We start from the raw sequence: 14,896 nt of genomic DNA on the forward strand, positions 1-14,896 counted from the left end.
AAGTTCCCTTGCCGCTCTAGGAATGGTAGAACGATGGGTTCGATGACGGTTTGGATGTACCGTGCACTATTCAGTGTCCCCTCGACGATCACCAGAGGTGTACGGCCAGTGTAGGAGATCGCTCCCCACACCATGATGCCGGGTGTTGGCCCTGTGTGCCTCGGTCGTATGCAGTCCTGATTGTGGCGCTCACCTGCACAGCGCCAAACACGCATACGACCGTCATTGGCACCAAGGCAGAAGCGACTCTCATCGCTGAAGACGACACGTCTCCATTCGTCCCTCCATTCACGCCTGTCGCGACACCACTGGAGGCGGGCTGCACGATGTTGGGGCGTGAGCGGAAGACGGCCTAACGGTGCGCGGGACCGTAGCCCAGCTTCATGGAGACGGTTGGGAATGGTCCTCGCCGATACCCCAGAAGCAACAGTGTCCCTAATTTGCTGGGAAGTGGCGGTGCGGTCCCCTACGGCACTGTGTAGGATCCTACGGTCTTGGCGTGCATCCGTGCGTTGATGCGGTCCGGTCCCAGGTCGACGGGCACGTGCACCTTCCGCCGACCACTGGCGACAACATCGATGTACTGTGGAGACCTCACGCCCCACGTGTTGAGCAATTCGGCGGTACGTCCACCCGGCCTCCCGGATGCCCACTATACGCCCTCGCTCAAAGTCCGTCAACTGCACATACGGTTCACGTCCACGGTGTCGCGGCATGCTACCTGTGTTAAAGACTGCGATGGAGCTCCGTATGCCACGGCAAACTGGCTGACACTGACGGCGGCGGTGCACAAATGCTGCGCAGCTAGCGCCATTCGACGGCCATCACCGCGGTTCCTGACGTGTCCGCTGTGCCGTGCGTGTGATCATTGCTTGTACAGCCCTCTCGCAGTGTCCGGAGCAAGTATGGTGGGTCTGACACACCGGTGTCAATGTGTTCTTTTTTCCATTTCCAGGAGTGTATCAGACGCATCAGGGTCACTGACTGTGCCCTCTCTTCGAAGTCTCCGTGGCGTAATCTTCCAGCAACGTAATGCCAGACTGCGTGTACTACGTGCCGTCCTGACTTACATTGATACACTGATTGCCTGACTGTTACCGTGGCCAGAATGTTCTCCAAATCTCTCACCCACCGGAAACATCTGGTCATGGGCTGCTGACAGAGCGACGCGCCACCACTCGCCAGCCACTACGATTGACGAGTCCTTGCGTAGAGTTCAACCCGCATGGAATGACATAGGCTACTTGAATCTGTCATCCAATCTCAGTTCGAATATATCCTGCCAGAGGTGACAGCTCCTGTACTGAATATCGCACCCTATGCACCCATAAAACACGTAAAAATTTAGTCTTGTACTCTCCTTAGACATGTATTCTCCCTACTACAATGAGGGCTGGTTCTAATGATTTTACCGCCCTATGCGGAACTTTCAAGGGCTGCTTCCTTTGCACCGGGCCTGCCCCCTCCTTGCATTTTCAGACGTAGTTAACCGTCAATGTCATTCACCCATGACGTCTTATTTTCTCATAATACCCTTATTCGTGCGTCTTTTTGACGTGATTACGTCAATAAGATCAGAGCCACGTATGTGGCACCTATCAGTGAAACAGATGAGAAACCTTTAGAGTGTAATAGACTTTGAGTTATAACTCTATAATTAATTATGCAACCAAAGTCATTCAAAGAGTCATCATTTTCTTGAGGCCTTATTCCCGCTGCAGTGCGGGGTCGTCCTTGTTACTATTGATTTGGCAATGTTAGTTGCAGAGAGTGGCTGGATGCCCATCCTGCCGCCATCCCGAAACCCCCCCACCCGAGACGGAATTAGTTTACCCCAGCAGTCTGCATCTAGTGGGGTAGTGTGAACGTTTTTCAAATGCCTGCGGATCGTGTAACTGAGGCGGAACATGGGGACCAGCCCGATATTCACCTAGTGGGATGTGGAAAACCGCCATGAAAACCACATCCAGGCTGGCCAGCATACCGGCCCACGTCGTTAATCCGCTGGGCGGATTCGATCCGGGGCTGGCGTGCCTACCCGAGTCCAGGAAGCAGCGCATTAGTGCTCTCGGCTATTGCTATTCTGGTGGATTTACGTGATTAGTGGAGTATATATTTTTCTCGTTCCCAAAGCAGAGGGGAGCGTGCAGTGCGAGACCTGCGGCAACTAGGACAGCTGACTACAGCATTACGACGGTATCGTCGTCGCTTCTGCTGTACAAAGTAGTAGGTCGCAGCCAATGAATAACTTACATATAAATGCTGTACTTGTTGAAAAAAGTGAATAAATCGCCAGTACCTATTTAGGGTGTCTATAGTACATGAAGTTTTAAAACGTCTAAGATCGAATACCGAGGAGGTGTGCTTTCCGACATGCCACGCCATGATTTATAGCGCAAAACAAGAGACTTTGAAAGTACTTCTATTTATTGTTGTGACAAGTAACAGTTATTCGCTGCGTAACGTTGTTTGAAGGCAGTGTGAAATACGACGAAATCGGACAAAAAAGTTCGAATATTTGAGTTGCTTCAGCTCCAAATTAAGATTTGACACTTTTTTTCATGTTAACTTAAATATGAATGTCTACTGATTATGGCTTCAAAACCGAGGGAAAAAAGAAAATAAGGGAAAATTTGAAAGAAGTTACAGACAAGAAACAAAATTCATTTAGAGGGCCATGAGGAGGAGGAGGAGGAGGAGGAGGAGGAGAGGAAATGTGTAAATGGTACTGATGTTAGGAGCTTGTAATTTGACGTAGGTACATTTCAAATGTAGTTTTAGATGAATGCTATAAACAGAGTTCCCTACACTGCCAGTTTGCTGTTTTGAAAAACGCAACCAAGGTGACCAACTATAGAGCTTCCTTTGTCATCCTTTCACAATAACGCTGACAATTACCAGCAAGACACTAGATTTTATGAATGGTTTGTATTTGCAGTTTATTCTCATTTCCCTTCATTTACACAAATCTTTCATTGTCTTGTTTAATTCGTTCTTTTGGCACCATATTAAAATTTAACTGTTTGCCGCCCCAGAAACCCGCCGCCCTGGGCGGTGGCACGGTGCGGCCCCCATCCCCCTTCAGCCGGCCCTGACTACAATGTACCGGTATCTTACAGTAAAAGATTAGTTCTTTGCTATCCTTTCTGGTGTTGAAATTTTAACGCGCAACAGCGCACTTTTGTCACAGGGCAAAACAAAAATTGCAGAGTGTAATCAAATTTAATCACGTGATGCTCAGAGAAATATGCCAGCAAATGAGATGTTAGAAGTAGAAGAGTTTTGCAGTTTTGAAAGCAAAATACCTGATGATAGCCGAACTAAAGGTATAAAATTCAGATAAAATGCAGACCGGCAGCAGCAAGAAAGACTTATCGGAAAAGGGAACATACGCTAAGGTCAAGTGTAAATGTAAGTGGTACGACTTCTCTTCTGGAAGTTTTCGCGTGGAATTCATCCGTCTATAGAAGTGACACGTGAACACTAAGCTTTTGAAATGTGGTGGAGAAGAAGATTTAATGGGTAAATCGAGTAATTTAGAATCTTTTGTTAGATCACTTGCAGGTGTTACGACTAAAGAACTTGACAGGGTGGGAGAATACGCAGTGAGTTTAGGAAACAAACATTCTCTGCTTGGTCTGGTGCACACTGTGGTGGTGAAAAGGACTCCCTCAAGTGGTGAGGACTCCGCATCTGTAAGACAGGCGGCAACATCTCATGATAACGTTCCGGTATGCAGCCGGTATTTAAAAATATTTTGGGTATCTTTGGCAATAGTGATGTGAAAACATCATTTATCAAACCGAGGAATGGGCCCTTGGACTCAGCCCCACAATTTGAAACACACGGAGTTATTTAAACTCACATTACCTCATACACGAGAGAACGAACTCATAACTCACAACGAAAGTCAACAAAGCTATTGTTATGGTCTGATTCAAACTTATGCGCGATGCACCGTACATTTCATAAAGCTCATCCCACAACGAATATTGACCAGCAGGTCTATTGACGAGCTATCAGAAAACACTTGAACCTTTTATTCACCGCCCCCTTTCAGATACTTCCGCGAGTTCTGATCTACTAGCGATCAAAGAGAAGGCAGGTGTGTGACCACAAAGCTCTCACGTGCGGCTCTGAGAAACAGAGAAAGGCACGAAATAATTCAGATTTGACAGCAGAAATTCTCAAATGCCTTTAAATACCTCCTGCATATTTTGTATGGACACACAACAAGATACTCATCCCAATGTTGATACCCTCTAACGTGTTTAACAGCAGACAGTTGCCAGATTACAATCTTTGCCTGGACATAGGTGATAGTGGCAAAGATCCATGTAGTTGTGGCACGAGGACGTGGTGGGAACGAAGTCGTGTCTTTCCAGTTGGCTTATTCGTTCATTCGTTGATCGTGTTCCCAAAATTCCATCACGAAGGGGAACTTTACGGAAGTGGAACGAGTCAATGTATACATTAACGTAAGACAAAGACATTACGGAAATTTAATCCGTATTCTGTATTAAAAATTAACTATCACTGTGCTGCTGCATGCTGTTCATGGTAAGATAACCCAAATTTCATCAATTATATTAGTATGGAAGCTACTCCTTCGGGAAAAAAATGCCGCCTCCTCAGTTTTACTACAGCACATAGCTGCTGTGTAAACGTGAATGCCAGTTTATCATATACTTGATTACAATGGCATTTTTCAAAGAAAATGCTTTTTTTTACATTTTAAATACTAAGCTTATTTACAGCATATCATTTTTTGTCGTACGTGGTGAAGTTCCAGACAAAGAATCCAATGATGTAGGGTCTGCTCCATGGACAGTTCTAAGATTTACCTGACGCTTTTCAGTTGTTTCACTCCTTGCAATTTCTGTTACTGTAAAAAATGTCCTGTTGCACCGTGGTTCGAATTTTACACCAAATTGTACGCCTCCCTAACATTAGCTGGTACATGGTCGGAGGAAGGCGCTAAAATAGCACCCGTAGGACCATGCCTAATTGTCTAGTACAGTGTTTCTCAACCGTCGTCTTTCGACACATTGGTATGTCGAGAATACGTGTCAGAGGTGTAACGATATGTTTAATGTCTTCTAATCTTACGCAGATAATTATCTAGAACACACAAAAATTTATCGCCAAAACGTTTCTTGCTGTAGCCCAATTACCAAGAAAATGCCCATCATTGTATGTGACTACACGCATTTAAACTTGTATCATATTGTAATAATCACACAGGGTGAATCACCCAAAACTTGCACCGCAAATTCTGCAGAAATGGAAAGTGCTATTCATGTGCGGTTTTCACAGAATGGGTTGATGGTCAACGGATTGTAATAATACTTAAGAAGTGTGTTTTTGTGCAAAAATATCCTTTTTTAAATGGAGCAATGCCTATTGACATTAACAAATTAAAGTAGGGTAAATTTTAACGTCAGTAGTGTTTGCTACAAGATTTTAGTGCGGGTCGTTTACGAGATTCCGTATTATGAAAAATTCCCACACTCACGCTTCCACAATACATGTGTTAGCACACACTGAAGAACAACTGAAGTGCATACACTAGTTATGTGGATTATGGCCAGTAACAAGACAACTGGCCATCACAAATTGTGTTCAAAATGACCATCGGCAGTGGCAATACACGCTTCCAGTCTGGTATGGAACGACTGCTGCACACATGCTATAGTTGCAGACAAGAACGATGGCGGTCGAGTTTAGGCTTGTTCTGCGCACCTACGTCATGTATTCTCCGACAGCCAATGAGCCTTCAGTACGTTCTGAGGGCTCTGCTTTGAATTCCGTACCTAATGCGAGCATTAAACGTTATCGTAGAGAGTTGTTCAGTGAATTTCGATTCCATTTGTTGCGAAATGTCATCGCTGATTGTGGTGGTAAACGATAAATTCTGTATAAGCAAGCGAGACACATAATTTGCAGAATATACACTTTATTCATGTCGAAAGAATGCGCATGCGCTTACCACAACTGTCACTTGGAATAGTCAACAATGCAGTCCAAAAAATGTTCAACTGTCTGTGAAATCTTATTGGACTTAACTGCTAAGGTCATCAGTCCCTAAGCTTACACACTACTATTATCCTAAGGACAAATAAACACACCCATGCCCGAGGGAGGACTCGAACCTCCGCCGAGACCAGCTGCACAGTCCATGACTGTGCCAACGCAATCCCCGTCCGTGCCTCGACATGCGCAAACCGCACTGTAGCATTTCAACGGAGATGCAGTAACACGTCGTTGCGTACCATCGGTTGACATGATCGTATCATTAATGTTGATAGGAAGAGAAGTTTTGTAGAGTTGTTGGTCATTAAAATATATGGTATGTCCTTGCAGACATCCTCTTTTAGCTTCCCCCACAGAAAAAAAGTATACAAGCGTCAAATTTGGGGAATGTGTAGGCCAAGATACAGGTCCTCTGCGTCAAATCCGACGATATGGAAACAATTCGTGAAGACATGCTGCAAGTACATCGTGCACTATGGGTAGGACAGCCATCAATTTGTTACCACAGATTCTTCCCTGTCTGCAGAGGAGTGTCATCTAGTATCTGTGGAAAATAGTCCGGTAGGAGGCTGTGATACTTGTACGCCTATAACATGATGGTTCACTGTCCCACGCTACACGTTTACACTCCATAGACGCTGATGTTCCACCTGATGAAGCCAGCAGAGATTGTTAACAGGCCAATAGTGCATGTTTCGGCGGTTGACCTGTCCTGATTGGTAAATGTGGCTTCATCATTGAACAAGGTACATATCATGTATGGAATATCCTGCCTTAACGCGCATGTATACAAGTTAACACGATTCTCATAATCGTTTCCATGCAGCTGCTGATGGAGAGAGAGGTGATAGTGATGGAACCTATGTCGATGAAAAATGCGTAGGACACTTGTGCAATTGCGCGGAACCTAACGTACGGATCAACTGCAACAGCACCGAGGACATTAATTTCCCCCTCTTCTGTCGTCACCTCTGTTACGTTGTCTAGATTTACACTACTACTTTCACGTAACTGGTTGAAGAGGTTGATAAATAATGGCCGCGACGGTTGACATCTACCGGGATATCTTGCCGCATTCACCGTACAAGAACGAACTGCATTCTTCCTACACTCTCCATACATCCTGAGAATGTCGGCTTTTTCTGCATTGGTAAATCCCATCGTCCACTCACGACCTACTGCTTGAACAGTCACACACTCACTATCAAGTCGCAGTGCACTCGAGGAACACACAAACACACTGTAATCAAACATGACAACACCTTACCTAGCAACTACAAAGGTGGAATGGCACAAGCCAGTTTCGATGTGGAAACTTTTCAAAATACGATACCTCGTAAACGACTAGCACTAGAATCCTGCAACAAACATCACTGACATTCTAAGTTAACTTACTTTTAGTCTGTTAATGTCAATTGGCATTGTTCGATTTAAAAACTGAATATTTGGAAAAAAATACATTTTCAATATATTATTACAATCTTTTGATTCGCTAACAATATGAACCACTGACTACCAATCCATCCTGTAAAAACCGCTCATGAACGGCACTTTCCATTTCCGCAATGTTTGTGGTGCAAGTTCTAAGTGATTTGCCCTCCATTCAACTCTAAAACGAACGATCCCTCATTCCTTGAATAAGTGCCATGTTTTGTGGCTCGTGACATCCTTTGATCCTTTGTCGGCGCGTTTGCCATTATCTTTGACTCTCTGTCGGCATTGTCGGCTGTGTCAGTAAAACATGTCGATGGACGCTCAAAGTAGATTTCTAGAAATTCTAGATTATTTCTCTTCCACTTATCTGTATGTGTAAGAGGACCGACATCAACTTCTCAGTCGTATCATATTTTCGTAATCAGTCGTCGCGTGTCTTGTTTTGCTGCGCGGTACAGTTTTATACTATTTTCAGTAGTTACATGCGTTTGCTAGTTGCTAGCGCACTCTTGTAATCATGGACGGAATTGTGATAAGGAAAAAGAATGCTTTAGGCGTCAACACCTCTTTTACATATGAGGAGAGTGGAGATGGACATAGTAACATTCGAAAGAGAGCGGAAATGTGCCGTCTCCGTATAAAACCTCAACGACCCCCTTAAAGTCAATTAAGCCAGAATATCATAATATGAAGTAGGGAAGAGTTATCTTGGCAAATACGACATCTTTGCCGATAAGCTAACACCAAGAAGTTTTGATAACAACAACATTATACATCAGTGAGAGTTTTTGTTATGAAAAGAGAAGGAAGAAACCTCAGATTTAATTAATGGACCAATGTCCAAATGATAATTGCAATTAATATCTTGAAAGCTAAGTCCAAAATGATGTTAGTCACAGATAACTTTTATGTGGAAGAGAGTTGTAAGCGCAACGAAGAAATTCAACGCGCCTACAGTACTCTTTCACAGAAGTCGCTTGCTGGCTCTCGTTCTGTAAAGACGTGCGAGAACAATTCTTGTCTTAGTTATTGAGAGTACGTAACGCGACGAGATTGTTTTGCGTCAGAAGTGTTTCTTGCGTGACCTGATTCACGAACTTCGGAAACTGATTTTCTAAGCAGAGGCAGGAACTGATAGACGCGTTAAACCGTGCATAACGGGTTAATTGAACTTTATTGACGAAACTAGTGAATATTGGACTTGACTTTCAAATAGTGGGAAGTAAAAGAAGAGTGGATAGTATATCAAAGAACTACACTCAATTAGTCTCGAGTAGGACACAATTACACGACTTCACGAAGATAATACAATTACGCTGAAGAGTCAAGTTGTGGTAATTGTCAAGAAACTTAATTTTAATAGAACTGACTTTACCAACCAACTGCGTGTACGTGCAGTGCGAAAGTCAAAGTATTTAGTGGCCAATGAACAATAAACTGTTCGTTCCAAGTGAAATATCAAGCGTGGACTCTATTATTAAGTGATTTAATCAATGATAGTTAACCAACGACTGTTCAGCAGGGACAATTTAACCTGAACTTTTGAACATTTCTTTTATTTTTTATTATTTTTTTTACATTATGGCGTAGGTTCATTCAGACGTGATCAAAGAGTATGTGTGGATCTCTCTTCATACAGGTTCAACAACTCCATAGCAACGAACCAAGAACGTACGAGAAGACATAACTACAATGTTTCCTCGCAATTGGTGGTGTGTACGATGCGGATGAGATAAGATTTAACAACTACTGCGTATCCAGGCAATGAATCATTCAGTCTTAAATCAGAAGAAGCATCCATCGAACGAGTTCGCATTTCTGTCTCCCGGACACCAACGGGAACCTACGTCATCACGCATCGTGCCTCAACTCCACTGCGAGAGCTGTGGCAGTAGCAGCTCTACGGCGTCGACAATATCAGCACGCGGTTGGAGTGCGGGGACGCCACACATCCGTCATCTGTTAACCAGGAAAACAAAGTCAGGGTCAGTCAAGGTCCAACATCACCGAAACTATGAAGAATAATATATGGATTTCGGGTTTATGTGCAAATGCGAGGAGGGCAAGCCTACACCGAAATGTTCCGTGTGCGGCATAGTGTTGTCAAGTGAGTCTGTGGTACATAGCAAGCCGAAAAGGCATTTGGAACGAAACCGCGAGAGTATTTTCAGCTTTGTACCCGTCAAGCATCCATTCACGATCTTCTGTCATGATGGAAAACGAGTAAGGCTCTCAGATATAGCCCTTATGGTATCATGCAAAATTCCTGAAATGATTGGCAAGAAATAGAAGCCGTTAACATCGACGAAGAGGGTATTTTACTGGCATTTTGTTACTATGTTGAGACCTGAATCAGTTGAACAGATTTCAAAAGAACCTCTGTGAAATGATACAGTTCATAGGCGCATTATTTCAGTTGATATTCAGAGTAACGTTGTGGAAAACTTAACAAAAATGCAATTTGTTCTTCACTTAGATGAAAGCACTGACGTTCCTGGTACAGCTAAATTATTATTTTTTGTGAAATTTGATTACGGATCACACATTTTTGAGCAGTGCCTGTTTTGTCGAGAACTGGAAACAACCACCACTGGAGCCGATGTATTTGCTGCTGTTGAGAGTTTGTAGATAACGGTCTCAAGTGGAAGGATTGCATTGCCATATGCACTTATGGCATTGCTGCAGTGACAAGAAAAATAAAGGGGTTTCTAAGTTTTGTGAGGAATAAAAGTCCAAGAGTGATAAAAACTGATTTCTTTTTACATAGAGCGACTTCAATAGTGAAGTCGTTTCGGTGACGCCATCCAGACGGTTGTTTCAGTTATTAGGCATGTAGTACCTCGTGATGTAAAGTCGTGAGTGAAATGAGTGCAGATCATAACTTATCGTTATTCCGCAGCATAAGGCGTTGGCTTTCCAAAGCAAAAATACTTACTAGAGTCAACGGCGCCAATAATGAGAGTTAGTGGCAAGACATGATGGATGGAGTATTTTTAATCTTTTTAAAGACGAATGGCGACTTTAAAAGAAGCCATGAAAAGAATTTCAGTTCCGATTCTGTTAAAAACCTTCGTAACACCGACTATTCAATCATTTTCTTGAAAGAAAAACACCTGACTCAGCAATATTATGTTTCCTTTTCCTGAGATCCAGCCAACACCCTCCCCACTGGCCAGCGCTCACGGGCGCCCCTGAATAGAGTCCTAGAATTTAAAGATGAACAACTTGCATTTTTGTGTAAATGAATGATAACAAGTTTGATTACTGTGAATATCTTAAAAACCCCGTTTGGTGTGCTGAACTGGCGTACCTCTCCGATATTTTCAACAAACTTAATGCCTTGAAATGAAGTGTGTGGGGACAGCACGAAACAATCACATCACAAACTGATACACTCAGTGCATTTTCGTAAGAAAAACCTCGCCCTTTGGATCTCGGTCATAGCAGAGAACGATCTAAATGCTTTTCCAGTTAAGGACTACCACATCAAGTGAGCTGAATACTGAAGAAATATCAGATATACGGACACACTAAAGGGCAGCTATCTGAGTTGCAGGATGAGATATCCAAATACTTTCACTCGACACTGTCTACTGGCTAGGAGTGATTGACTGCACCTGACGAGGGAAACGTATCCAGAATAGAACTAAACAGCTCCCAAAAAGGCCAACTTGTCCAAATTTAAAGAAAATGCTCCCGATTTTTGGATCACAATCAAAAATGAATATCCGCATATCGTGAAAAAAAGCAAGATATGTTGTACTGCACATATCAACGTCCTACTTCAGCGAGTCTGGATTCTGTGTGTTGTAGAATACACTGTAAGACGAGACTGCACGTACCTCCTTGATGGGGGCTAGAGCGTGCCCATCAAGAGTTTGTCCACACATAGATCCAAGTTGCAAAGAAACGCTAGGGACGAGTATCTCAGTAGCTTTTGTCTTTTTATACTTCTGATGTTAACTTTTATTTTTTTATGTACCTGTTTAACAGCATAAATTACTTTCATGTTTACATGTTTTTATCCAAGATTCTTACATACTTAGTTTGTGAGATTTGTATATCATGGTTGTCCCGTAGCAACAAAATATGCGTTCTGTGGCCTTTAATTATTTGCAGTTTTTTATATTCCTCTTTTAGAGCAATAAGATTCTTTTATTGCCTGCCTTATGTTTATGTTGTTCCTATTGAAAAGTTTTATGTAATAAATTTGTGAAATTTGCATCTCACAGAAGCTCTACAATTTAAAAATCATCTTGCATTCATCTTGCATGTATTTTACGTGATCACTTTTTTACATCTAGGAACGAAATCGCATGCAGAGCTGTCATCATGGTCAAAACCATTGTTAAATCACCTTCATTTACTCACAAAATAAGTCCCGCAGATTCCATGTGATAACTACCCAATACAAAAGAGGTATCACACTGCCCGTATGGTACCTGTCTACGTTGTAGCTAGTAACTATTTCGAAACAACTGATCTGAAACTTCCAGTGTCTGCGCACGTTTACTGTATGTCTTGTGACAGATTCTGGCGCTATCAATAAAAGGAAAATGATGTGTAAAACAATGGCGCTTCAAGAAGTTGCGGATTTGATAAGAGACGCAAACTACATAATTATAATCATTCTGTGTTGTCGCCATGACGCCTAAGGATTTTCATGATGCGACAAGCACCTGGACACAAACATTTTTGAAATAAGTAATCTCTCTTGGAACGGAACATAATTTTTTTTTCATAAGGATACTCAAATTCAATGGCTTGAAACATGGAAGAAAATCATGATTGTGAAGTGGGCAAATTCTTTGGACACCACTATTGACATTTGATTTCTTCAGCCTCTCGAGCGCCGAACATTGTTAGTCATCCCAGTCTGAAAAAATAAAATTTGTTTGCTAGGCGGATATTGTATTCCCCTTCGGCATAACTAGTTTAAGTAAACCTAACAGTTGTTCTTAAAACTCTTGTCATTCAACTTTTCGATAAAACGTCTTTTTAACTAGCTCAGAGTTTTTTTGCTCACCTCTAACATCTAGCTTTTTTTTACTTAAAAACTTTCCCGAATCAGCAGCTCAGTAAATGGGCAGGTGAATCCAAACATGGCTGTACGTCTCTTGAACGTGATCTACATGTAGTATGTCCCTGAACTGTAAACCCAAATGAGATTAACGTCAAAGCGCACAAGATGGTGTTAAGCGATAGATAATTAAATTTGTAGCAGATAGCTGACACCATAGGAAAATCAGACGAAAGATTCCAGTCAATTTTACATACCGGTAATGGATTTACGGTGAGAATTCTATTTTGTATTTGTTGAATGCAGACCAAAGTCACACTACAAAACAAAGCTATCAAATATTTAGAGCGCTAGAAAGGAGAAAAGTAGATTTTCTGTACAGATTTCTTATTGCGGATGAGACTCCGACTCAAGGTAATACGGTGCAGAAAACAATGAACTCGCTTTCAAGACGAGAGCGATTTTTTTACCTCTAACGCCATTCTGATTTGGTTTATCCTTTTCGCTAAAATATGAGGAAGGTTCCTTAAGAAAAGACACTGCCGACTCTAAATACGTCGTCGACACTTGACAGGGCGTTAAATCACTGACTATATTCCTTCCTTCTTTCCTTTTTGCGGATGGCACATGGTTCCAACACTTAACCACATTAAGGAAATCAAAGCGGCGGATGGTAGCCAGTGGCTCTGCAGAAAAAGGGGAAGACTTTCATCTATCGAAAAAGCTTGTGACGTGTGGTTTTTAAACACAAGAAGAATGGCTGGCAAATACTGCACTAAGTTTTCTGGATTAATTGAGGAATGAATGCGCGACAAAAAGCCTGAACTGAAAAAAGGGTCATTCAATGGAATAAAGTGCCCCGCCCACAGTGGCGCATGGCTGAGTACAATCAAATAGCCTGTAAATAAGCTGTTTGGTACAAGGAAGAACAATTTTTTAGATCTGTGCAATTCACCAGTTTGGGCACCTTCTGCCTCCCACTTGTTCCCGTATCTCGAGATGTTATTTCAGGGTAGGTCCGTAATGCGGTGAAGTTATGATAGCCGCTGACGGATATTTTCTTCCACTGGAAGAAATCTGGTTGAGTTTAGCTAGAACGGGGACTACAACGAAAAGTAAGTACATTTTTAACTAAAAACAACGAAATAGCTTTTTACTGCAAATACTGGCATCGTTGAAGTACTTGCCGTAGCATGACACCGATATCTTACCGGTATACTGTAAATTATATTGCTTTCATTCATTAACAACTGGAACTTTTATAAACTTATAGGATAAACAAGTTCACACCAACTTTCTCGAGTGTATATTATATCCCCTGATGTTTACTTTCTCCTGTGTAGCTCAGTATCATTTTTGTTATACAGGTGCTGTAGAACACACAACCATCCCAATGGTCTTTGTGCCACATTTTCGATCTTGTTGAAATTATCATTCCAAAAATATCGTTTCTATAGTTACAATTTGCACGCCAGAATGGAAATGAACAAAATGGAGAAGTACAGTTACCGTAAACGATAATCCACAGTATCTGGCCAAAATTTAATTCCAATAACGACGGTATTTTTGCAAACCAACCCAAGGTTTTAACCATAAGGTTAGTTAACAGAATGCAAAATCTGGTTGTTTCTAGTAGAACACACAATTTGCGAAAACAGAGTGCGTTATCGCGTTACAGGTTAAGATCATTTGTATTTCAACGCCAAATACATGTCGTCAATCGATGTGGAACTTATTTTCTCTCCTTAAGACAGTATTCCACGCACTGGTTTGGCACGCTATTTACACATAGCACTGTGCGGCCGTGCCTCTTTCTTGTGTAAGAAACGCACATGGGTTTCATGCGAAAATCTTACCTTCAGGGCTACGTTGTAGATCGTGCGTCTCCGGCAAACTTCGTCTGGCATCTGTTAACATGGGAGAAACGCATCAGTCACCTGGCACGGTGACGTCACACGTGTGTTAACGCTGCGCATAGGTCACATTGCGCTAAATAGATTGCACGAAAATGCTAGTACTCGTTCTACGTAATAGCTACACAACACGAAGTATGTGAGTTTAGTAGCGAAGTGGTGTCGAGTAAATAACTTAGGTTGGCTAAAAGGAAGAAATATTTTTGGCGGAAACGCTTGTTTTCACATTCCGGTACCTTCATGCACGTTGTTTGGTGGCAAACCACATTCATTACCTAGGGAAGTAACCCGTAACACATCGTACCGACAGCAGTTACTTGACAACACGGATAGAAATACCGATACTCGAGAACATCGTTCGATTATGTATGAAAAGGTATTTGGGGCAACTTCTCTTACGGAAAGAAACGGTATTACAATTCGGCGTCGCTTGTGCTCAACAACAGTCATTTCGTCTGATTTAGGTATTGTAATTTAAGGTTCCTGATAAACGAAT

The 14,896-nt window shown here is 42.3% G+C and overlaps 1 protein-coding gene across 1 annotated transcript in view; it reads right to left on the minus strand.

Annotated features, from left to right (window-relative positions):
- LOC126267112 (UDP-glucosyltransferase 2-like) overlaps positions 1–14,689 on the minus strand; it is a 97,928-nt gene extending 83,239 nt beyond the window's left edge. Inside the window, exon 1 of the mRNA XM_049972022.1 lies at positions 14,344–14,689. Coding sequence (XP_049827979.1) covers positions 14,344–14,394 — 51 coding nt within the window. The 5' untranslated portion in view covers positions 14,395–14,689. The remainder of the gene's footprint in view (positions 1–14,343) is intronic.
- Positions 14,690–14,896: the final 207 nt, after the last annotated feature.

The sequence above is a fragment of the Schistocerca gregaria genome, chromosome 4 (genome assembly GCF_023897955.1).
Source record: "Schistocerca gregaria isolate iqSchGreg1 chromosome 4, iqSchGreg1.2, whole genome shotgun sequence".
Taxonomy (NCBI): Eukaryota; Metazoa; Arthropoda; class Insecta; order Orthoptera; family Acrididae; genus Schistocerca; species Schistocerca gregaria.